This window comes from Ruditapes philippinarum, unplaced genomic scaffold, assembly GCF_026571515.1.
Source record: "Ruditapes philippinarum isolate M1 unplaced genomic scaffold, ASM2657151v2 ctg23_1_1_1_1, whole genome shotgun sequence".
Classification (NCBI taxonomy): domain Eukaryota; kingdom Metazoa; phylum Mollusca; class Bivalvia; order Venerida; family Veneridae; genus Ruditapes; species Ruditapes philippinarum.
The window spans coordinates 435,765-462,227 of NW_026864815.1; the positions used below are offsets into that span (position 1 = coordinate 435,765).

Here is a 26,463-nt window from a genome sequence, read left to right on the forward strand (position 1 = left end):
TCGCCGCTCGAATCTTTAAACAACTTATTACGTTCTGAGCTCTTCTCGAGTTCGGATAAGTAAATTAGTGGGTAAACAATCATAACTTTGTAAAAGAAAGAGAATGATGATGTAATTGTATCATAAAACCTCGAATACATTAAATATGGTTATATTACTGGTGTTTCTACTTGTAATAGGAACTATCTACAGTGGAGAAGCCCTGTACTTTGAGGACGGATATGACCATCATTATACATATTCCTCCGAGTCGGACATTCTCGGCTTGCATAACATAACAACTATTATCAAGGTATGGTTTTGTTGCTCAGATTATAGATCTGTTTGTAATTTTCGAAATAACAGGCAGTACTTGATGATTGAAGAAAATGTATCTGCATTGTGAGGAAACAATGCTCTTATTATATTTTTGTATTTTCGTTTATTGAAATGCTTTGCAGTAATTAACGGGATAAAAGCAGTGTATTGTATTTAATACAACTTCGCAGGAAACACATCAATATCACTTTATCTGAATTAGTTTTTGAATGTGGATGAAGATTGTATAAAATGGCTAGCTATTAATGCAAACACATAGATATATGCTCGCTTCATTTTTTAATATAAAAAAACAGTACTAAAATCTTATAGAATGAATTGTATTACAACATAAGAATGTAGAACATGTAAACAATATGAAGAAAATGTCTTGTGTTAAAACGAAATATATTCCACCGACAGCAAGTGCTCACTTGGCCCTTGGTTAAGTATATTTCGATATTTCACTGAAAAATAAAAAAATACCTCACTTTTTAGGGGTTGGGAGGGGGTAGGGAGAGGGTGGTTGTTTATGTTTTGGTCGCTAATAAGTTATTAATATAGATAATAGTTAGTCGAATCAAGTTCTACAATTTCAAAAACATTGTAACTTTAACCGAAAACACGTACATATAAAACGAGCATATACGTAGGTACATGTTTCATATGCACATTATTTATCGAGACGTTATCATTGGCATAACGTTTAAATATTTTTATAACTTTGCCAATGTTTTATTCTTCAGCAATACAAAGGAATAGAATACATTTATATCTTTTAATTATATTCAATTGCAATTACCCATTATCAGTTGTTGGAGTATTATAAAGTATGTCCTTTTAGAATAATTAAAAGAAAAAAGACAATAGTAAGAAAAATCAGATAATTATGCAAAATGATAATCGTACAAAAGATTTGAAAAAGTTTATTGCGCAGCGCATAAAACATCATTATGTGCACCCTCTTTCAAATTGTAACGGTTGTAGTGGAGGTAGTGAACATATCATAAGTCATGGTAAGTTTATATGCCACTAGTTATGGTTAATGCACGTGCTTTTTGTTAGTGCACATGTCACTAGTTATGATGAATGCACATTTCACTAGTCATGACTAGTGTATTGTCATTAGTTATGATAAGTGCACGTGTCAATCGTTCTTGTTAGGGGAGCGGTGGCCTAGTAGTTAAGGTGTCTGCCTCTCAACCTAGGGATCATGGGTTCGAGCCCTATTTGGGTCACGACCATGTATCTTCATATGACACAAGTACTTGTTGGTTCCAGGAAGCGGACTCGAAAGTGATTTATATAAGTTGCAAGAACTTGTTTCGCAATCGAGCTTAAATAAATATGTTTAAACCTATCGTTATTGTTAGTGCACATGTCATTTACTCTAGTTAGTACACATTTTACTAGTTACGGTTAGTGCACATATCACTAGCTATGGTCAGTGCAATGCCACTTTTTTTGATTTTGGAAAGTGCTCATGTTACCAGTTATGGTTAATGCACATATCCATTGTTATGGTTAGTACATATGTTACTTGTTCTAGTTAGTGCACACGTCACTTGGTATGGTTAGTGCACATATCACTTGTTATGGATAGTGCACATGTAACTTGTTCTAGTGAGAGTACATGTTACTTGGTATTGTTAGTGCACATGTCAATTAGTATGTCAAGTGCACACGTCACTTGTTATGTCAAGTGTTCATGTCATTTGTTATGAATAGTGTAAGTGTTACTAGTTATGGTTAGTGCACATGTCATAAGTTAAGGTTAGTGTACATGCTACGTGTTCTAGTAAGTGTACATGTCACTGGGTATGATTAGTGCAATGTGAAAATACACTTGCTACCATTTTTATGGTAAGTGCTCATGTTACTTGTTTCTAGTGAGTGCAATATCACTAATTATGGTTAGTGCACATGTCACTTGATATGTCGATTGTACATGTCACTTGAAATGGATAGGGTATGTGTTACTAGTTATGGTTAGTGCATATTTCATTATCACTCGGTATGGTTAGTGCATTTGTCACTTGTTATGTATATTGCTCATGCCACTTGTTATGGTTAATGCACAAGCAACTTGCTATAGTTAGTGCATATGTATGGTTAGTGCATATCAACTTGTTTAAATAGTGCACATGCAACTTGGTATGGTAAGTGCACATGCCACCTTTATGTCTAGTGCTCATGTCATTTGGAACGGCTATATACATATCATTATAAGTGCACATGTCATTCGTTATGGTTTGTACACGTGTCATTAGCTATTTTTAGCGCACAGGAGACTAGTTAGGGTAAGTAAACATATCACTTGTTATGAATAGGGCACGTGTTACTAGTTATAGTTAGTGCACATGTCAATTGTTATAGTTTATGCACATGTTACTTGTTATAGTAAGTACATATGTCACTTGGTATGATAAGTGCACATTGTCTAGTGCACGTGTCACTTTCTATAGCAAGTAAACATTTCACTTGCAAGAGTTAGTGCACATGCCACTGATTATGGTTAGTGCACATGTCACTTGTTATGGCTGCTGTACAATTAACTTGTTATGGCCAGTGAATATCTCATTTGTTATGGTTAGTGCACAATCATTTTGTAATGTCACATGTTATGGTTTGTGCACGTGTCACTTGCAATGTACACATGTCAGAAATTATGATTAGAGCACATGTTAGTTGTTTTGGCTGTTGAACATGTCACTTGCTATGGCTATTGGACATGTCACTTGCTAGGACTAGTGCACGTGTCATTAGTTATGGTAAGTGCATATGTCACGTGTTATGATTAGTACCCATTTCACAAGTTATGGTTTGTTCAGAAAGCGGCTGAAATTATAGTTTAAATAAGCACACAACGGGCGATTATTACTCCAAGATATTAAATATTAAAGGATATTTAACAGATTATACATGTATAATATTCCTAACTGGCACTTAAGATGCACCAAAAGTAAGGTGTTTGTATGTTTACGAAATGAATTTTGTTTGTCATCTGTTTACTTATGATATGCAAGGTTTAGTCTATTTAAAGTTTGAAATGTTAAGATTTATTATATTTAGTGTCTCAATCGTTATGCGAATCAATAATACAGAAAAAACTCTTTTATATTTTATATTCTATCATTTATATTTTCTGTCATTTATGAAAGGAATAAAACAACCGGAAGTAAAGCAATAAATTATAACCATTTTCAACTTTATATAACGAAAGGTTTTTACGATTTTAAGTTTTTAGTCTGACATGTATGTAAATACATTTGCATGTTTAACTGACGAATCTTGTGTAGGCGGTGCTAGGGAGCCATGCAAAAGTTTATATTTACTGTCTCAATCAAACAAATCTTTAGCATTTTCATTGTTTTTGTCGTGTTGACTGAAAGATTTTCCATTGTTTTACTATTTTCATTAAAAATGTCTTTCTTTCTAAGTTTTTAAATGAATATGAACTGTTTTCTTGTTCGTACTTTTTGATAATTAAAATTTGATCAAGTACTATGAAATCAAAGTACTCTAAGTCCTGGAAACTTGCAAAACAGTAGCGGGTGATGAAAATAGAAAATTTATTGTGGGAATGGGATGAAAAGCAACAGTTTTAATTGTTTTAAATTAAAAATAGGGAAATATATTTTTTTGTATACAGGTATACGGAAAAACTATATTCTGTCATATTCAATCGCAACTGTTTCGTACAAATCATGAAAACGTGCCAACCCATACGTTATAACCAGTGTTTTAGTGTACAATATGTAAGGCTCGAAAAGGGAAAAGAGCCTCAGATGGAACACTATTAGTAATTTTGAGAAGGTTCTCTATAACGACAGGACTTGCAACGCTATCAAATGTGTCTTTCTGAAGTATGTTATAACAAACAAACAATATTAATTCATAAGACTCATTTTGCAGTTCCGTATTCGGTCAGTAAATGATACAGACGGCGGGACGTCTCTACACCAGTTAATGGTTGATAGTTTTGTGCAAGTCTCTGAAAAAGGATATGGTAAGTCGTATTTTAGCTAAAACACGTGATGCAACGTGCATTCAAACAGGAAGAATTGTTTCCAAAATAACGGAGCAATAACCCGTTTATATCAATTATATATTTTTCAAACTCTTTAATACTTGACCTAAAAACAACAAAAAGGTTAAAATTTAAAAATAAAAAGAGACATTTAACAAAAACTTTAGTAGTAGGGACAAAAAAAATGAACAGAAATTATTTTTTGATTTAGAAATTCATGTATAGCTTTTTATCGATCCAAGGCCCAGAGTTGTTCTGCCGTGCCTTTATCAATTTTGAAGGTTATGCGAACTTTTAGAGGATTTAAACGTAGATAAAACGAATGATATATTACCTAACTTAAAACGCAAATTCAACAACTTATAATAAGACTTTGTTTATAAAAAAGAAAATTGGAGATATTACAAGGAAGTACTCTTAATTTATGTCAATAAAGTAAACAATTTAAAATACGAGAGTGGGATTATTCTTCAGGGGACAATTTCTTATCTTGCTATTAATCAAAGAATGTTTGCTTTTATATATCAAGAGCATTACTATTGGTCGTGTATCGCAGCACTTTTGATAAACTTAAAAGAAACGTGTTTGACAAGTTGAGATTTATGAATCCATTTATCTTCTATTTGTATGTAGTAACTTGATCCGCTTGTCTATAATATATCTACGCATATTTGAACGATAGATACAAAGCTCTTATATGTTATTTAAATTATCAGTGTACAAATATAATTCAGAAGTGCAGACTAAACATAAATAAAACACAAAAAGTCATTATTTTGCACTACCAATAATTCAAATGAACTCTAAAGTATAATGTCTATAACTTTATAAAGCATAAATTTCTAACTTTTAAATTGCCTTGCAAAATTTAATGTTTAGCACGGTTTTTCACGTGCTTAACTATTCTGTTCACTTCCATTTCAGTTGTGGACAACCCCGAACATTGGCAATTCACTCATAAGTAAGTTTAATCAAATTGTATGTATTTAATCATTATAATACTATTAGAAGAATATTATAATTTGCTTGCCAATATTTAACCATTCAATAAAACCAAAAGTAATAGAAATGATATAATCATAAGCTGATCTATTTATAGATTCTTTTTCACGGTGGGAAACGACGGTGTCGTGACATTCGTGCATTTTCACCCAGAAGAGAAGAATGAAGTCCTAACAATGAAGAAAGTTCTAGCAAGTACTTTGTCCATAAAAAGACAGGTAAGTCATTAAAAAGCATTTGCAGAGTATTTTCAAAATGATATAAAGAGTCTTTAAAGAAATAATCATATCGGTCCTGAGCGGTGTTTATCGGCTATATAATATAACACCTGTTTGAAGTTTTGGTGCGTAAAATTGATCACAAAGGTAGAAGCCTGACACTGTGGTTACTTTTCCGCATGGAGATTACGCTATTTTTTCAATCGGAGAGTATTTCCGCTGCCGATTTTCGTATTTGGCTGTTCTATTCCGCACCCTACAGTCGCTCAGGTCTTAAACAAAATAATTTACAAAAAAAATTCACTTTCACTTGTAGTCTGGTTCCCGTCGTACTATAAAATTTAGTACTATTGAACAGAGAGAAAAGGGCAGGTAATCCAGACTATTTCACTTGCAGAATCATTGATATTTTCACTTTTCAAGAATTATTCTAACAGTTTTCAACAATTCAAACGGATCGTATTGTGTTTACACCGATGCTCAATGGATAAATTTTCATCCAGCCAAAAATGTTAACATGCTGTTTATCGTCAAAATAACATTAAAATGTCACAACGTTAAAGCAAAAATCTTACTTTTTCAGTAATAATTTTCATTAGCGAGTAAAATATAAAATATAAACAAATATAAAGAATTGACAATATAAACACAAAGCTTACGACGAAAGAGAGGCGAAGTGTGAAAGCGTGTCATTGAATAGTAAACATATAATGACTTGTATTTATTGAGGAGGAAAAACGTTATAGGCATTCTGTCTTAGCAACTTAAATATTCATCTTAAGAAAAAGATTAAAAATTCAAATTAAATACACGCACTTCTCGGTTTCTGATTGCATAGAGAAAATGTGGCATTACTTATTACTTAACTATTTTCTTAAAAATTGAGACATGCTTTTGTTTAACTCTTGAAAATTTAGATCGGAGAAAATCAAAGTCAGACAAAATATTATCAAATGTTACAGGTAGATGATGGCGATCACTGGAGATTTACGTCTAAGGAAGAAGATCACGCAGGTCATATTTGATCAATTTCTATTTTTATTCCCAAATTTCTTCAAAACATTATTTTATTTAGCCGATTCGCGTGTGGTAATTTAATTGGTGCAGCTCAAAAGTCTCATTGTCCCGGGCATACACTTTGTATCCCATATGTTATAAGACGATTAGAAATATACACACTATTTGCATTTATAATATATAATTGTTTGTATTTAGAATTAAAAATCTCTCGGTGCATATCTGAGGACTACCCTAGCAAACAGACATTTACCTTCAAATACGTCTAGCCTCACCCCATCAGACAAGATATATCTTCGAGCAAAAAGACGTTTGTTGATGAATGTGTGTTGCTAAAATTGACAAATAAAAACTATATAAATAAAATGCCAATTACAGGTGATCTAGAACATGAGTATGAGGCCACTCGCCACAGTGATGGTATAACATTCCAGCGCAAACATCAAAGCTTAAAAGATGTTCATAGACTTCATAATAAGGTTATCTATTATGTACTATTATCTCCCGTCTTTATTATATGGTAAAATATATAATCACTACAATATATTCACATTGATGAAAGTTAAAAGGTCAATTACGCATGACATTTTACCAGCTATATTCGATCTGTAGTCATAGTATGTGATAAAAACAGAACATATCTAATAAAATTGTGTAGTTTTAATTCTTACATATATCCATATTTGCTATAATTTTTCGAATTAAATGTGAAAATGATGCTATCATTAACAGGCATTCATTCAGGTAGTGTATCCCTGTATCGGTATTGTCATAAATACCTGCAATGAAGTTTTAAAAAAAGTTGTAAATGTCGATCGATTCGTTAATAATGATGTCAACTAAACTTTGAAAATGATTAGCTCATCCCTAATACGCATTTTGCATTTAAACGGGTGCAAAGTTTAAGTATATATTTTCTTAATATTATTTTCAGTCTGTTCATCTTGATCTGAGAGGTACACCAGTTCACGTAGATTCCATAGATAACATTACATTACGCCACACGCCATCTAAGGTGTCCAGGTGATTATCGAAACAAACTTAACTCTTCATTTATTCATCATTAATAAAACGTGACTATGTCATGAATAAACACAAAAACATCGATCCATGCTTAGTCACATCTTGTTTTTTATATTTACTTAACGGATAAATTTAATCTTTATAAAGTAAGTATCAGACAAGGATAATGCCATCATTTTTATATTTATCATTTTAGTTTGTTTAGTAAGATTTGTTTGGTGACCGGTTGTGCCGTTATCATGGAGTGTCCCAAATGATTAAGTCCCTATCAAACATAAGTCCCTATCAAACATAAGTCCCTATCAAACATACCATGAGGATACTTCTGTTCAAATGGTTACATAAGTAAATTAGTATTTTATGATAACATGCCCGTTCGCATGTTCGTAGTTACGGTAAGATCATTAATTAAAGAAAGACGATTTTTGTGTAAACTTGTAACGCAGATATTTTACCATCAATTTGGCAGGTAAGGCTATCCTGATGAGTATACGAAGGACTTCTTTGCTGCGCGGCTTAGATCGATTTAATAAACATGGGTTAACGGCTAAATACATTTCACAAACACAAACCTCTATCTGACCAACTTATGCTATAGCATATCTAGGTCCTGTAATAAAACATAAAACACAAATGATATAAAGTCAATGTAAATGACATCGAAATCAAAACTTACATTTGGTCATTAGAGTAATATCTGATATAGAAATAACCATGCCCTTTTAAAAAAAATATTCCTGTGATTTTCTGAGTAGTATCATTATATCTTTACAGTAAAACAATGGATGGTTTTCAAGAGATAGAAGATGTACATTCGGGAGGTAAATATAAGAGCCGCGTCATGACAAAACCAACATAGCGCGTTTGCGACCAGCATGGATCCAGACCAGCCTGCGCATCCGCGCAGTCTGATCAGGATCCATGTTGTTCGCTTACCAACCCTATTACAAGTAGAGAAACTGATAGCGAACAGTATGGATCCTGATCAGACTGGATCCATGCTGGTCGCAAACGCACTATGTTGGTTTTGTCATGACGCGGCTCAATTATGTGCAACCTTTATTCATTTAGTAACATGTAAATCCACATGTTCTTGACATGAGTGCTCTCGAAACGAATGAATGGTCAATATAATGATAATTACTGAGAAAAATACATGTTTAGCCTATGGTTAATAACAGTCGAATAAAATAAAAAATCCTATCATATAATACCTCCTGATAATGAAAACTTGACAGGTATCAGGTTAACGATAAGTTCTTATGAATAAAACATAAATATATATTCGTAATGTGACGACTCTGACAAAACAAAGTGTGAAATCCGGATGTTCGCATTTCCCCTATTGGTATCATAAAACATGTCCTATCTGTATCATAAAAAAATGAAGGTACATCATAAAAGTACCGTTATGAGGAAAAGAGCATAAGCTATATGCTACTGTTTGAAAATGTATAGGTTAATCTAACTTTGCGTTTATATAAAAGTATTGTGCATTTAGATAATCGTTTCATGCACAACCTTGATATTAATTGTTCGATATAGCTAGCTAAAAGGTAATAAAACAAACGTATTAACATTATTTTAAATCGATGTCCTTGCATTTTCAGAATTCCCAAAGATCGGCTCTATCTCAAAAAGTAAAGTGAAGATGACATCTAAAAGGTATCAAATATTTGACTAAAGGTAGTCTTACTGTAATACTTTCCCGCCCCAAAAATGTAACATGGGCTAATATCACAGCAAATCGGTTATTTCAGGAACGTTACTGCATTACAGTACTTACAATCACTCATCCTTAAGTGCTATGTACTGAATTCCGATTATAAACGGTTAAATATTATTGAATACCGAAGATTGTGAAAAATAACGTTCCGGACATGACCAATTTATTTCGATAATGGCCGATGCTAGAAGTTTTTTGGCGGGAAAGCATTGCAACAAGTTTACCTTAAGCCTAATTCTTGAGTTTACTTTTCTAACAAACTCCCATGAAGGCGCATTCCATCTTTGAATAAATAATGATGATGTTACACCTGTGAGTTTATTCTTTAGTTCTTTTTCAAAACTCTCAGGAGAAAATATTTGATTTTTCTACACACGATTCGCATATATGGTACCTGGTTTATATGTAAAGAAATAATTTTGATGTCAAAGCTTAAACTACAGGGAACTTACCCAAATAGTACAATTTGAACAAGACAAACAGTACGCTGAACAATTATTTTTCTATCTAACTTTTCATTTATCCTGTCATAAGGACAAGAAAATAGACGGTCCCTCCCACTTTTATGGTACGCCTAATGAAGTGTCGGTATCTATGAGCCGCGTCACGACAAAACCAACATGGTGTGTTTGCGACCAGCATGGATCCAGACCAGCCTGCGCATCCGCGCAGTCTGATCAGGATCCATGCTGTTCGTTAACACCAACGCTATTACAAGTAGAGAAACTGATAGCGAACATCACTATGTTGGTTTTTGTCGTGACGCGGCTCAATTATTTTCTGTCTCTTATTCTGTCTCATATTCTATTATGTTCGAAGGAAAATATTTATCCAAGTCATTACCGTATACCAAGTTCAGATAAGCAATCACAAATTGCCGCGAAAGTGAATATGTCCATAATGGAAGGTCTGTAATACCATAAATTATTAATATGTTGATAGTATTTAGTATCATAATTGACAACAAACACGAACAAATTGTATACTAATGTTGTTTGTAAGTGTGAGATACTTGATCCTACATGATATATTTATATATAGCAGATAAACAAAATGTACTTTAACACAATTCATCATATAATTGTTTGTACTAAACGGAGACATTGTCTTTTGTATTATTAGTAATATCAAATTGCTTTTTCACCTACCTTGCTTTTTCTAGTTAAAGACTTTAGACACAAGTGAAACTATTGGAAATAGACTTTAAAAAGCTAAGGTCATATTTTATAGAAACCATTTGGCACTTCAAAAGAACATAATGTAAATTTAAACTCCACAGAAATTAAAAGATTTTTTGTTTATAAATTATAGGAAGCATAATGAACGGACAAGCCACAGTCTACGTGGAATGCAGAAAGATACACTGACTGTACGACAGGTCGGTGAACGGTTGTTATTACAATATCACACTAGTCGATGTTTTTGTTCTCTTGCTTAGTCTTGCAAATATGCTTATTAATTCATTTTGTTTTTTCGCGCCTTTATTTCTGCGTGTAAATGTCACCCAAAACTCAAGATAGGATAATAATATACTTTTCTGAAATTGTTTAGAAGTATGACATTACATGTAGACGATATAAAACAATAAATGCATTGATATCCAACGCTGAAACTACATTTTACGGTTGACAAGGCTTACTATCTTTGAAATTTGCATGTTTAGTTCAACTATTCAATATCACAGTTGTAATGCCAGTTTTATTTGAACAGGTACCTCCAGAGAAAGTGTCATTGCAGAAAGTGGAGAAAGAAATACAAAGTCATCTGGCATGTGTTCACTCTATAGAAAATAAATGTAAGAATAATTAGTGACATGCTAGGTATTTTTGAGTATTAAATGATCGCCAATATTGTTAAGTTAAGTTATCTTAGTAAGCTATTGTTCGCTATTTGTCTCTTTGTTATGAAAAACTTTAAAAAAAAAACAACACTAAAATCATGGCAAATTAAAGATCTAAAGTTCTATTGACAAATATTTATTATTATTCCAGAAAAATAAAACAACAAAATAACAAATAGTGAAATACTGAATACTTTTAAAGTAGTGACAAACTAAAATAAGAACATTTTTATAGCATGCTTTTCTCTCTTTGAAATAAATTAATGACATGTATCTTTTAGATGATAGAAACAGAACAGAATGTGTGCACAATTTACGAGAATTGATATATTCCCTGAAAAAAGAAGACTTCTTAACTTTTGGCACAAAAGTACTTACACGCACCTGTGAAGAAATCGACATTTTATGTAAAGATGAAAGAAATCTTTTCATAGACATTATAGCACGTGAAGGAAGCGTTGAGGCACAGTTATTGGTTCTTGATTTGGTCATGAGTAGGTCAAATGTCACTGAAGACGACTTAAGAAGATGTTTATTTCATGCAATAGCCATACCATCACCAGCACTTGTAAGTTAAAAACTATTCTTACCTGTAAAAAAATCAATAGTCGAAATCATTTTCAAATTAGTTGAAATGCGTCATTGTCATTTAACATTAAATGTTACATATTTCAGGTTTTAGTAAAAAAAAATACCGAATGGCATTTCTTGACATTTATTTATATTCAAGATTTGTACATGTGAGAAATGAATGACCGAATACGTGTACATGCATGCCAGAATCAGGTGCTTGTAATGAATTTGAAATGGATATGTTAAAACTGAACATAATTCATAGCATTAAATATGTATTTTCAGGAAATTGTTCAGCACATTGAGGCCCTCTGCTTCGATGAGGATTCAAAACCAGGAGGTAATTAAAAGTGATGAAGTACTATGAATGAACACTATACTCAGTATATTCAAATTAAGTTGACACAATCAGACATTGGTCAAGTAAGCAGTACAAGTATATGAGCGGGAACTCTTTCGTAGTTTCGTAGTTTTTTTTTTGTTCTGGAAATTTATCTTTAATATTGCATGGACAGTTCTCGCGTTGTCCTGTTTTTTTCTTAAATGGGCATTTCACATAGTGCCATTTGCTTAAATAAGTTTGTAATTTTGGAAGAAACAGAAATTCCATGCTTCATACTTTGAAATCTCAAAAAGCATGGTCTTTATTAAAAAGTCAGAACATTTAATGTGTAACATTCGCAATTTATATCTTCATGTTTTTTTTCAGAGACACCTACGTTAACAAAGACCAGGAAGAGAGCATGTTTATCACTTGGGGCCATGGCTAAATCACTACATGACAAGAACATGACAGAGTCGGACAGAATTGTTGAGAAAATCGAAAACTGGCTTGATCATCACAATGAAAGTAAATAATTGATACAGCTCATGCATGTATATATATTGATTAAATGGTATAATTTATTGTATGATGATGAGGAAAATTGCCAAGTGTCTACGCCTTGTTGATCTGATATATTCACAGAAATCTTCACATTTCATTTAATGACCAGCATAAAGGACTTAATTTTTGTCTGAAAATCCTTTTCCAGTTAAATAAACTCTTCAACAGCGGGCGGCAAACATGGCAGATTTGTTTTCCCTGTTTTTGGATGTCCCCTTCCTTGAACGTATACATGTTTATAACGATGCAAAGGAAAACACATTTTCATTCACCATTGTATTTTCGACAGTAAGAATGCTGTCAGAATCCCTACACCCTTACACCGGATGCTTACTTTACGTAACGTTGTTGTAAATTTGTCGATTCGTACCCTTAATCTCGTAAGGCATTTAACAATTTGTCTTTAAATATGAATGATGAAGCGTCGGACTTTATAACGTATGTATTTTACATATTAAGCAGGTCAATGTCACTTTCTATAAATTATCACCGACGACTTCCTAAAATGAAGGAATCCAAATTCCCTGGCGAGATCCAAAACTTTAGCGACGAGGGCAACTTTGAAGCCAACTGCCTTAACCACTCGGCAACGGACGTAACCGTTTTTTAACTTATCGTCGCAAGGGAAATCTTGAGTGATATAGTAGTTATATTTATTTTCTTAAAATTTGAAGAAGAGTTATTAGTTGGTAGTTTTGTTCTTATCATTAAAGATACTTGCATTACACAGACCACCGTGTTTTCTTGTATCTCTTCAATCTACGTGCATGTATTCATTTTTCTGTATTCAATGATCAACATTTACAGCAAGATCAATGGATATTGTAAAACCAAGAGAAAGACGATCTATTACTCAGCATGATATGCCAGCTAGAAAACATATTGAAACAAAGATGGTTCTCATTCAGAGTCTTGGAAACGCAGGCAAATCTAGATCAATCAAGCACATCAAGTCATATATGGAGCCTAATGTTGGCGTTACCGCATGGCGCCGAGCTGCTATACATAGTCTTAGACATTTCTCATGTAACGAGGTAAGTCAATATCAGTAAGTGTAGTAATGTGCAGAAAAGTACTATAATTAAAGCTTTGTTTGTTATCTTTGTTTATATTTCCCTATTCATGTTGTTCAAATATAATGATTCTAGCCTCGTTTCATTGTTCTGATACAATATGGTAAAGTAATCATTAAAGTAAAATTGTCAAAGTAGTAATATAGTTATATCAAAGTCGTGCTTTACACAAAAATATAGAGTTTGCGAGCTACCTATCCCTCTCGCTTTCAAATTTACGTGGATACGCAGACATGGCTGTTCCTGCCAAAATTATGACTGAAGAGTTACTTTGCTTGTACAATTTTAGAGTGCACATGCACTTTTAACGAGTGCTGTACATGACGACGATGATATTGTACGAAAGACGGCAACAAATGTTTTAAAGAAACATCCAAGAAGTGACAAATTCACCATGGAACAAGAAAATGTTGTCCTAAGGTAGCAGATATGTACATTATCATCATCATAATAACGTATTATAAAAAGATCAATTGCAGATCCTCTTTCAAGAAACAGAGGTAAAGAGTTGAATGTGTACATTACACGGTTTTAGTATGATTCTTATATGTGTATGTTTTAGTCAGTGGAGTTTTGAGAGATAGTAATATATTCTCTTTGTTTTAAGTTCAGATGTTTTTCCTTAACAATTACATTGAAGGACATATTATGCTAACTGTGATAATTTTATTGTTGATACTTTGAAACTTAAGTATATACATTTATTCAAGTATAATCTATAAATATAATAGCATATGATGACTCTCCTTTTGCAGCAAGAATTACAGTTATCCTATTGTTTCGCGTGTACGACGAAGTTTGCTGCAGACTTTGGAACAGGGCATCGAAGTTCTTATCAAACCTCCGGGTATTGAATGGGACAAGACGATCGGAAATAGTGCTATTGGAGCCAGTTTTGGTCTTCATATACGAAATATTCTGGACCTTAAGCTAGGTACGATTCATTACATGTATTTATCTTTATTATAATACATGTGTTACATCAAGATCATAGAAAACCGTGTCGATATCAACAACTTGTGTTGACAAGAAAAGTAAGTAAACACTTTATCACTTACCTTCAGAATTTCACGAATCTTAACAAATAATTTCATTCTTGATAAATTACTCTTAATAAAAAATATTTTGTGTCATGTATTGTCCAACAGAACTAATCAATTGTCAAGTCCTTTCAATCTAGCTATGTTTCTTGCTTTTAATGCAAGAAAAGAAACATCTCAATATTTTGTATTTTAGCACTTCTAAGCGGCCATTTCATGATAGACGTCTATGATGGTGCTTATGCTGAAGCTCATGTTGGAATGATCAACTTTCAAGTAGACATCGTCAAAGCTTATGTATGCTTTAAAGGTCGTATTGCGTATGATCTCAACGTATTAAAGGTATTTGTTGTTTTATAGTTTATATTTTATCAATTCTGTAGGTTTTTTATTTTAATTTACGTACAGGTTGCCTTAAAGGTATGTAAGACTTTATCATATTATCTTGTTGACATAGTTTGTCTAAATTATTATTATCATTTTAAATTGTACTTATGGTTATATTGCATACATGCATTTCGGAAATAAATCAGATATCAACAATAACTATAAGATCTTCTCATACGAAGCCACTTTAATTGTTACCCACCATAAAAATCGTACGTCCGTAGGCGAGTTGTTAGGGTCTTTGACTTAAAACCGCTAGCCCCTCGCCGTTTCCAATCTTGTCAGTGACTTGGACCCGTTCCTGTGAGGAAGTTATCAAGCTAGCATACGGAACGTTGGTGGTTCTGCTTAATTGTGCGTTTGTGCCGAATAACGCAAAGAGGGGCCCTAAATTCTGCCTCAATCAGTAAAGGTTGAATGTCGACAAATAACCTTTACAGTGATTGTGTCACGTTAAACTCAATCAAGAGAGAGTTAAAGACGTAGACAGGGAGTTAAAATTGTTTCCGACACTTCACCGTTTCATTGTTTTAAATATAACGTAAGCTAGGTAAATACCAATAGCAATTTTATGTTTATTTAATCGTCTCTGTCATATATGTTTTGTTTTTGGCTACATCAATTATATTTGAAAGCTAAAATTACCAAAGCAGTTGAATATAAAATAAAATATAGCAAAATCCTTGCAAAAGAATCCAGTATCCATAAAGTATTATATAATTATTATAGCAATAAGAACATCTAATGTTTACTTGCATGTTAAAACATTTCAGGACTTTGGTATAAATAGTTTGTCGGACTTGGTGCACATCTATGACAAAATCGTTGCTAAAATTGTAACGCCAATAACCGATGCTGTCAAACATTTCCGAGAAATCATCATGCTCTTTAAAGGTATCCTTCTTATACATTTTGGTCATTTACAAGGTATTTACATAATTATTTTGTTCATTAATCATATTTGATTTATTTTTTATTTTTAATTCTCTTTTATCGTATGTTTCTATATAAATAAATCGAATCTTTTGAAATCAATGATAAAATGAAGATTTTTATTTTATTTCCCTATTCTAGGTCGAAGCCTTAGTACAATTGTCAACACGATTGTGAAAGTCGTGAAAAATCTGCCAACTATTCTTGGAGATGTAGCTCAAAGGCTAAAGAACTTTGTTGAAGAAATATTTAATATCGCTGGATCCACAATTGTTGAAGAAATAAAAATCATTGTACAAAATGTCCGTAATTTCGTAGATGGTATTAAGCAAGATGTCTTAAAGTTTTACAATGTAAGAAATTAGTCTTTTTAATGGATAATCACTTTCTTTGTATCCCTCATGTACAGGCACAATTAAACCGAGTCTGCAATTTTTATGTAAATTTGCTGTTTTTAATGCTTCAGAGGGATCACTTTTTCCTAGATATTTGTATGTTCCTGTTAATATTTTTATTCTTCTATCGGTTCTAAAATAACGATATAACATATTTAGTTTTGCACTTATGTAATTTATTCTCCGAATATTTAATAATATTATAAAGTGTTATGAAGCAAACATTAAATGTACTAATAATACATTGCGTAGTATTAAGTATATATTTATGTACTTGTATATAATTACACACAGTACCGTAATAGTTTTGTTTTAACTGCTTCGGACTTTATGTTTTACGATTTAAAACTCTCGTTTTAAGACTGTTGTAAAATCAGATATAATTTATCTTAATATTATAGGATATCGTCGATGCTGTTACTCTCGGGCTTCCATACATATCGAAGAAAATTGTTGATGCATACAATCTTATTATAAGTGCTTTAAGCCAATTACTGAATAATCCTATGCAAGCAATAACATCGATGTCAAGGGCCATATCGAAGTAAGATTAACTTTTATTTAAAGGTCATCTAAAAGGCGAAGTGAATGATATTCCTGGCTTTGCATGATTTGTAAAACAATTATGAATGTAATGTTTCAAACATTCGATTAATGCTGTGTCATTACTGTAAAACATTGTTATTTAAAACAAAAACATGTTCATTTAAAACATGTTTTAGATAACGAGTATGCTGTAAGTCTGGATAGAAGAGTCACTACAATGAAACGCATGTGTGATTGTGAAGTATATTATAATTATTAATGTTATTAAGATTTAGAAACAGTGATGCTCAGCTTTTTTTACTTAGTCATTTAAAACTTCATGTAATTAGTGAAACTGTCCTTAAACTTTCAGCATAAAAATGGCGGTAACAATGGCTGTTGATATAAAAAATAAAGTGATTGACGCATGTATGTTCTTGAAAGGTAAGGTAGAATTCATGTGTTAAGAAATATACTTATAAAATTTAATACTTTATCACACTTGCAGTCACAATTCCTTCTGATAGCCGTAAAGTTTTATGTTGCAAACACTATCTTAAAAAGAACAAGTGTTATTAAATCTCAAGTACACCGTCAGAATAAAAATGACTTGACATTACAGTGTACGATTGCGTTAATCGTCCAGTAGCATACTGACTGAATTATTATAAAATTAGGTAACCTTATTCAGCTGGACAGTACATTTTTACGATGCAGTTTAAAATATGACCCTTCTTAACCGTGGCAGTTAATCTTTTAAAGTTCTGAAGTTACTCTCCGCTGAATCATTTTTGCCATTAAGTGACTTGCCGGTATGAAATAATTCTTATAACTAATTTAGGTCGTGCGGTGGAATGGTTGAACACAGCTAAGCAGATACCTAGTATAGTCAGGCGTCTTGGTGAAGCTCTGAAGAAACTTGTGAAGTCTATTACAGGTCGCAAGCGCCGTGACCTGGAGTCAGAAATGACCACAGCCCTTAGTGATGGCATTGGTGATATGGTAGCATAATCTTTCAATGTTAAGAAACCTGAATTATTTCTCTATGTATAAAAACTATAAAATAAATTTAAACAAGCACGGCTTTTAAAAAAAAAATAAGTACATGTTGGAGAGCATTGTGTTTTTACTGTTGTATTGTTCTGTATAAATTTTCTGTAGTTAAGATCCTACTCGTGATATTTGTAATAATACTTACTGTGTTTAGTTTAAACCAAATATGTTTTTGCCATAACCCTATATACGTTTTTGAAAATAAGCAAGATATTTCAGTATTGTTTTTTTAGTAACACAATGTGGTGTATTATTTTTGGTGTTTTTATAATTCTGTTTAAAAATAATTATTTGTACAGAAAAACTCACTCCACAACTTGGAAAGTGATTTGAAAGCGAAATGGGACCAAGTTCTTGAGCCCTTAAAACCTTTAATTGATATTGTGAAACCGTTTGTTGATGAATTCAAGGCGATTATGGATCTGATAAAAGGAGTAAAATGGGGTTACAAAAAAGTGAAAGAAGTGTAAGAGATATAAATATTTCATTGATTACTAAACTACTCTTAATTGTACAGACGTTTAAAACCGCAGATGATATTTTTAAACTTTCGTTTTCATTTCTCTTTTTATAACTTACATTAATGTTTTATAAGAAAGATTGGTATACTTTACCAGACTTTTATGTATATTAATTATTGAAACAGAGAACCAAATACGTATCACTAATTATCAACTTTCTATTTGAAATAGAAAAAGAAATAAATTTTGTAAGAAAAGAAACTATCTCTTTCAATTGTACACAGAATCGAAACCAGCAAATCACTAGTACAGAAGGTCTTTGGTCCCAAATTCCACAGAAATTTTCCGACAGAAAGGCGCAAGGCAAAGGGATCCTGTAAAGAAGGGGTTTGGCCAACAACGACGCAGAAAACATACCAAACAACTGGTGTTGACATAGCATTAGGAAGGGGACAGTCGGTACATACTTATATTAGCTTAGCTCAAAGTATACTTAAGGACATTGAAAACGCACGGTCGGGATAATTGCATTTTAACAAGTAAATTATATCTCTTTTTAATATTTTTTATCTGTTTCATAAAACCGAATGCATTCCGGTCATTTAGATACCAAAGTTATGAAAAATGGTTGCATTTTAAGGAAGTTATTGCATAATAAAGACAGTACCCGAAAAATCAAAAGTAACACTTTGGGCTAATTGTGATAAGATTACAAAAGAAAAACAGATTGAACCCATTCATGGTTACTTTATAAAATGAAATTATTTATTTTTTAAACTGTTAATTATTAACTTTTTTCACACCTTTCTAGAAATGTTAGACACAAATGAGTAATTAAAATCTTTATGAAGATGAATATTAAACTATTCCAATAGTCAGTTTTAGAAATCGTAAAAGCTCAATTGGATATTGCATATACACACTTTTCCTCTATAAAAGGTGCTAAATTTCAAACACTACTGAAGACTTGCTGCTAATTGTATGCAAAGTTTCTACAAAGAAATAACCGCTGTGTAGATTTAGATTCAGTCTGGTCTATCTTACAAAAAAGCGCCAACCCTTTTGGTGTCAATCGGTCTACAATTACTCGGCTTCACCAGCGTTTTCGCACTACACTACTGGCCGAATGGCGTCAGATTCCACAGGCGACTATCCGCACGTAAGGTTTATAAGGCGACGATGTACATCTGTAAGAGAGCTGATGGAGGACATTGTCGTTTCTAAAGATCCCGACGGAGACATTACTAATAGACATTTAGGAGTGACTTTGTTTTCGATTTTCATTTTGGTTTTTGCCTTTGTTACTTTTGCATTACTGTGATGAAAAAGTGTGATTTTGTGATTTTCACAATTGCTTCTTCGATTTACTGCTGTACATTTAATTTCAAATATTTTGAATTATTTTCAGTTGTTAAGTTTGAGTTTTGTATTAAAGATATGATATATATCTAATGGAATCGTAAGTTTTTTGTTTTTATGTAATAAAATGCATATAGTGCGGGCGTGCGTTTTCATTGTCCTTAAGTATATAATGCGTAAAGTGACAGAACTTAGCGCCTGGTTAAAAATAGATATACGCAATTTTAATAAAAGCTTATGAATAGGCAAATTAAACTAAGATTCTATTTTCAATGTATATATTGTTTGATTTTTTTACCTGTCAATTGCATACTGATTATACGGTCAATGCACACACTATATTATTATTCGATACATTTTCGGTTAGTTTCGTGAGACATACGCAGTAAGTTGTGATAAATGACTTCAATTTGTGTCTCAAATAGTTATACTGGGCGTTGTAGCGCAATAGGGTAAACTACGGGTATGCAATTTCCAAATGGCCTATGTGCTATAAGATCGACACCGCGTTGATCCATGTTTTTGATATATTTTCAACAGTATTGAAGCTATGACTCTTTATAACATGGCTTAAAGATCTTGTATGTCATAATTGAGGTTGTTACCGTGCGTGTGTTGGGTTAACTTACCCTCGCCACCTGTATTAAACCATATGGGCGTACATAGAGATTGTTATCAAACTTAAGTGAAATTTTATATAATATGTATATAATTATGCTTATAAAACAATTGTCAAATATCGAAGAGTATGTAAAATATGTACTGCAAATATCTGTGCACATTATATGTTATCATTAAAATATATGTATTCATTTCTTATTTTAAAAAAATGGCGTAGACTTTATGGAAAATAAATTTCTAATTACCTCCCTTTATTTATATGAAATGTTAAATTCGGTAATATCTGTATAAATAATGCTTTTTGGAACTTACAGTATTGATAAATCTTAATTTAAGCATCATATTCATGAAATAAAACCATAAAAAAATTGTGTTACAGGATCTTTAAGAATTAATTTTTAAAAATCATTCGGATTAAAATCAATAATGTCATTTCAATGTTGTAAAATACAATGCAAAACGAGAAAAAACAGTCTTTCTAAGTTTTTTATATCCGTGTGAACAATGTTTGCAAGCACTTGGCTATTTCCAATAAATTATACTGCAAAAATTATGAAATAATAAACAATGACAAAAATAGGTATTGAACCAGAGACCTCTTATATATTAGGCAATAACCGACTTTCTCATTGCGGATATGAAGACGACCTATCCATTAAGCTAGTGTGACTGTTCAAAACAATAGTTATATACGTAATATTAATTCTCGTAAACTACACGGTCAGAACCGAAGTATATTTGAATTAGTGTTATAATGTATTCATAATTGACAGGTCAATAAAATCCGACTTTACTTCAGGAATGTTATAATTTGAATAATAATGATGATCGCCGATGATTCGTTGCTAGATAATAAAACCACCGCCACTAAACATATATGTTTTGATCATTTGTGTTTTATTTGAGTGACTTGTGGTGAGTTTAATCCTATATAAAATACTATTATAAATGTATTTTCTTGCAAGTAAGGATTTTATAAAATCAGCAAACATCTCCTTGTTTATATATTTTAGGTGTTCAATTTTATAATTATTGAATTAATCCTATTATAGATAGTGATGCCAGTAAACGGAATCCTGCATGTTGAATCATCTAAGAATCGAGTTGTCGTTCAGCCAATAGATCCCGAGTTTATAGTTCTTGAGATCGTTATTGAAAACATTAACCCCGATGAAAAGTGGGACGGGAAACAAGTTAAAGCTGGTGACAAAATTGGACGAGCGTCAAAGGCACCAAAATGTGAGCCAAATTTCATCCACGTGTCTGTACGGCAAGCACAGGATGAAACTATTCCAGATGCAGATTATGACTATACTGATCCCGGACCATTTCTAGATCGATTGGTCCCGATTCCAAAATGGATACAAGAATGCAATGACCACGAGTTTAGGTAATTTATTTTTTAATAAAAATAATTTATTTGGTTTAGAAGAAATTGCACTGTAAATATAATAATGAGATGCAAAGTTTTTGATAAAAGGTGATACTTGCTTGTTGGAACATTAATTTATTGCTTCAGATGCTATCAAAATCTCTTTAAAAGAAAAGACAATGTACTCTCAATTCCTAAGAATGCATCGTATTTTCTTATTTCTTAAGGTATATTGGTCAAACCTTTGAATCTGGAGAGACAGACGAGGAAGAAGACCCCGAGTCTAAAGAAGAAAAAGTTGAAAGAGACCCACCAGATTTTGATGAACTTGATGATATGCTAGGAGATGAGGATCCTGCATACAGGCCTGATGACCCTGCTCTATATGATCCAACTTCATTTGGAGACAGTCTTAAAGAAAGTTTGAAGGAACAAGCCAAAAAATTTGCTGACTTTTTCAAAACAGCCCTATTTGGAAAGGGCGGGTAAGTGAACTAAATATGCATTACTTCGCCAGTGTAAATGGAGAGCAATATTGTCTGAACAGTCATTTCATTCGATAATGTGTTTAAAGAATATATAAATAATCTTAACTACTGTTGACAACAAAGGAGAGAATTTGGCTCCGTCATTTGTTTTTGTGTATTGGGTTGCAATTGTAACGAATATTTGACCTTAATGTATATAGATCTTTGTATAACTCCAGAAGCCATAAGTTTTATTTGTAGAACCGGTTTGGAACTTAGGATTTTGAAATTTTCTTTCTTTTTTGTCATATATGATTTCTTAAGATTCTCGTTTAAACTTAATAGATTTTATATAACTTTACTAATGCATCTAAATATGCACACTATGTTTCTGAAATGAGGTATTCTGTAATGATTTATTTCTTGATTCTTTAATTTCAGTCCTAAAATTCCCAACATTTTGGACATTGTTAACGTGAATAATAAGACTGTTAACTGGGTGTTTGAAAATTTGGCACAAGGGAAACAACTTTATAATGACTTCAATAAACTGGTTGATACAATGGCATGTTCCATGGTTGCTGTTCCGGTCGGGAATCCAGCAACTATGTCACTATCCTTTGTTAAGAAATTTATAAAATTGCAAGGAGTTACTAGCTCTGTGAAGGGCGGAGATGTCAGTAACGTCGCTGATAGCCTGATGGAAACAGCTGGAAAAGGTAACGGCAAACTTGATTTTATTATAGAAGTAAAATTGTTTATAATTGATCCTGCCCAGAGGGCCAATGCTTTCCTTAAGTATATAAAGTAAAAACTACAATAACAATTTATTCCTCTAAAACTACACAGATTTGAGCTGATATATTTAAATGTAACATTGTAAAGTAGACCGTTGCCAAATTGTTTGTTTTTACTCCAAACTATAGCTCTGTGGTCAGAACTGGCTCCTTCTCAGTGGTTCACGGGTTTTCCTTAAATCTTTAAAAAATTTAGAACCACAATGGCCATAGTCTCGGGGCCATTGGTTTTACTTATTAATAAAATAATAGCTTAAAAATCTCCTCTCCTCTAAAACCACAAAGGCTAGATCCTAGAATCTTTTATGAATTATTGTTTAGTGTGTCTCTATCTAGAGTTTTTAAAATTGTAGCCCTCTGGTGAACATTCTCCCTGTCCAGCAAGTCACGGGATTTTTATATATAGGAACTATTGAATTTCTGTAGCAACTGGTATCTTAAATAACAACTCTTTATTTTCCTAAGCAGCCAGTGACTACTTGTACACGTACACTATTTCAAATGCAGATTGGAACGTAATAGCTGTTTTCCATTCATAATTATCAATATTATTTGTTCCTTGTTATGTAAAGCCTTCATTATAATATTATACATGTAAGCGGTATTAGTGCCATCATGGCCCTCTTGTTTTAAATGCTATGCTATTTAGTAACTGGAATAAATGTTTGGAGTAAATGGATTAACACCAGATATTCAAAACTATCTAATAATAATAATAATAATTAAAAAGAAAAACAAGAATAACTTCCATTGATCGTAATGTACTTTCATGTTTCAGTATGTCCGTGGTTTAAAGGTAGAATTGCTGCTGGTTTTGGCCATGTTTGCACTGTACACGAGTGTTGTTTAGGTATCACGTGCAGTGTACCTGTCCCATTTGGCGCCGAAACTAAGCACGTTGAATTTAGTTTTGATGTTAAGCCTAGTGATTTAAAACTACTATTTAAAGTCAACGGGAAATCATTTGAATTCACAGCTAATGGTAAGTGTTATTTTATCACGCATTACGAATGGTATTAAGTATTAAATTAGTTAAATGTAAAGTTATGTTTTATGCTAAGAAAAGCATGCAGTAGTCGTGGGATAATTTGATAATATTATCACCATTTCAATCACTTAATATTCTATGTTCACTAAAAAACAACGTGCTAATGTGTAGATAAATTTCCCGGCTTACTTTCTAGAACCATTTACTTAAAATGCAAAGTAACTTCGCAGATTTGGTCAGATCGACGAGTAGTAAGGCATGCATATGTGATCATTTTATCAAGAAACATTTTCTAGTTTTACAACAACAGGAAAACAGAATGGAAAAGAAAATATTGAGTATGGGTTATATTGTCTCGTCTTGTTTCTTGTTAGTTTCTTCCGATAAATGAATTTATACGAATTGACGCTACGCTAAGTTTTCAATCTCTCGTTCAAGAAACAGGGATCAATTAAAGATGACTTTATATCTTACGTAATTGATAAAATTGTCTGTAATTAGGTATGAAAAGTGGCAGATGAATGCTTATTTTCTCATAACATTGTTCGCTTCTGTATCGACGCTTGCTGGTTCGACTCATGTGACTGAACTTGCAATTATCAATTGTTACAGTAATAAACTGTGACTAAAATAGCATATGGCATTACAAGTTCAATGTGTAATAAAAACGTATATTTATAGGGTTTTTTTCTTCATTTTTACAATCTATTATTCTTTTATCCACAGTTTAATTACATTTAATCATTAATATTGTGATTATAATTCTAGTCTGCAAAAAAGCATTTCAGCACCTGAGGATTTGATTTGAACAAGTAATTACTTTGTTGTTGTTAAGGAAGCATTGGTATAAAAACATCTCTTCATGTATTCGAAACTCTGACATAACCTAAGTAGGTTAAACCAATTTTTTTTACTCCGGTACCTGCTCATAGCTGGCATTTTGCTCAAAATGGGGACCTGAGGTCTTCCTCCATCAGTCGTTTAATGAACTTTACAGTGTCGTTTTTACCTAGCTACTTAACTAACTAACTAACTAACAGTTTTGCCTGAAAAAGGAAACAGAAACAGAATAAAAACGAATTTAATAATGCTTCATCTTTGAAAAGTGGAACCAAAATATGTAGATATTACATGTTTTCAGAAAGAATAGTAGAATGAAACTTTTACATTTGTTGTAAGATAACTGTTCAAACGTCTTCGACTTAAGTATCGATATGTTTTCCTTAACAGCATTAGACGAAGAAATCAAAACGGGCATAAAACTGTTTGGCATGGAAGTATTTCTGGTAACGAACGCTGAATTAAAGAAAGGCGTTGTTTCTATGAATGCTGAAGTCAAGCTGTGCACTGGTCTCTTCGCCACATGCTTGCCACCAATCGACCTTTTCCATGAGATCAAGTTTGATTTAGGAACATCATGCAAGACAAAGCGATGTAAGTTTACCCTTTAAATTATATTTCCTTTATCCATTAGATTATTTGATGTTTTCTATTTATTGATACAAAAATTAGGAGATCCAGGTTTTATAGCTAAGAGCAAGTGATTTTATTTGTCGAATTAAAAAGGAATTTTACCAGCAATGCGAGAATCACAACGGCCAGGTTTTATATCAAATGCTATTGTGCAGCACAAAATGTTGTTACAGGTAATCTATTATGTAATAGTTTTAGTGAAATAAAACTTTCGTAATATATTCTTAGTAAAAGAAATTATCTAGTATTTCAAAGTCTTCTTAAATATCGTTTTTTTTATTCAATACCAGCATAATATTCTATATTAGAACGAAAAGAAATAATGTAATTATAATTATATATATATATAAACATTAACAACAGATACAAAAAAACAACAACAAACAAACAACAAAACAGGTGACGTTAAGGGAATAGAAAGCTTAGGCGGAACTTTTCTAGTATTTATTCTACTCCTTCTTGGTTCTACGTTGATCGGCATTTGCACTTTTTTGTGGAGTCTGCTGCTTTAGTACGATGCTTAGTAAATTATATTACAACTACGTGTACATGATTTTATTATTTAAACTATATTATTATTATTCCTTTTGAATGAATTTATTGAGTATTTTTGCACGATAATGGATAAAAGATAATAATTGATATAGTGTTTAAAAATTCACAATGTCAGTGTAATTTAAGCATTTCTGAAAGCAAAACTGGTTCAAGGAAAGATTGTTTTTATTATCCTCAATGTTTATCCTAAACATAAGATATCAAATTAAGTGGCTGTAATTATTACCTTTCATAAAAACAAATGCGTTGGTGTAATATTGTAATTTCCTGCTATCTACATCATTTTCTTTGTATTTACGGAGTGTAATTTGTAGTAATTTTATCATATTAAGATAGTGGTTTTCGACTCGTT

General features: G+C 32.2%; 1 protein-coding gene across 1 annotated transcript in view; it reads left to right on the plus strand.

Annotated features, from left to right (window-relative positions):
* The first annotated feature begins 3 nt into the window (after positions 1 to 3).
* The window catches only part of LOC132726933 (uncharacterized), a 42,901-nt gene continuing 16,441 nt past the window's right edge, over positions 4 to 26,463 (plus strand). The window contains exons 1-30 of the mRNA XM_060712348.1: positions 4 to 292; positions 4,213 to 4,306; positions 5,252 to 5,288; positions 5,427 to 5,547; positions 6,510 to 6,561; positions 6,943 to 7,043; positions 7,499 to 7,587; positions 8,362 to 8,408; positions 9,198 to 9,252; positions 10,625 to 10,691; positions 11,024 to 11,108; positions 11,435 to 11,721; positions 12,012 to 12,066; positions 12,436 to 12,576; positions 13,420 to 13,646; positions 13,975 to 14,105; positions 14,441 to 14,619; positions 14,922 to 15,067; positions 15,886 to 16,006; positions 16,187 to 16,398; positions 16,842 to 16,984; positions 17,339 to 17,409; positions 17,807 to 17,967; positions 18,318 to 18,484; positions 18,764 to 18,938; positions 21,512 to 21,849; positions 22,059 to 22,316; positions 22,740 to 23,017; positions 23,874 to 24,077; positions 25,314 to 25,517. Of these exons, the coding sequence (XP_060568331.1) occupies positions 146 to 292; positions 4,213 to 4,306; positions 5,252 to 5,288; positions 5,427 to 5,547; positions 6,510 to 6,561; positions 6,943 to 7,043; positions 7,499 to 7,587; positions 8,362 to 8,408; positions 9,198 to 9,252; positions 10,625 to 10,691; positions 11,024 to 11,108; positions 11,435 to 11,721; positions 12,012 to 12,066; positions 12,436 to 12,576; positions 13,420 to 13,646; positions 13,975 to 14,105; positions 14,441 to 14,619; positions 14,922 to 15,067; positions 15,886 to 16,006; positions 16,187 to 16,398; positions 16,842 to 16,984; positions 17,339 to 17,409; positions 17,807 to 17,967; positions 18,318 to 18,484; positions 18,764 to 18,938; positions 21,512 to 21,849; positions 22,059 to 22,316; positions 22,740 to 23,017; positions 23,874 to 24,077; positions 25,314 to 25,517 (4,393 nt within the window). The 5' untranslated portion in view covers positions 4 to 145. The remainder of the gene's footprint in view (positions 293 to 4,212; positions 4,307 to 5,251; positions 5,289 to 5,426; positions 5,548 to 6,509; positions 6,562 to 6,942; positions 7,044 to 7,498; positions 7,588 to 8,361; positions 8,409 to 9,197; positions 9,253 to 10,624; positions 10,692 to 11,023; positions 11,109 to 11,434; positions 11,722 to 12,011; positions 12,067 to 12,435; positions 12,577 to 13,419; positions 13,647 to 13,974; positions 14,106 to 14,440; positions 14,620 to 14,921; positions 15,068 to 15,885; positions 16,007 to 16,186; positions 16,399 to 16,841; positions 16,985 to 17,338; positions 17,410 to 17,806; positions 17,968 to 18,317; positions 18,485 to 18,763; positions 18,939 to 21,511; positions 21,850 to 22,058; positions 22,317 to 22,739; positions 23,018 to 23,873; positions 24,078 to 25,313; positions 25,518 to 26,463) is intronic.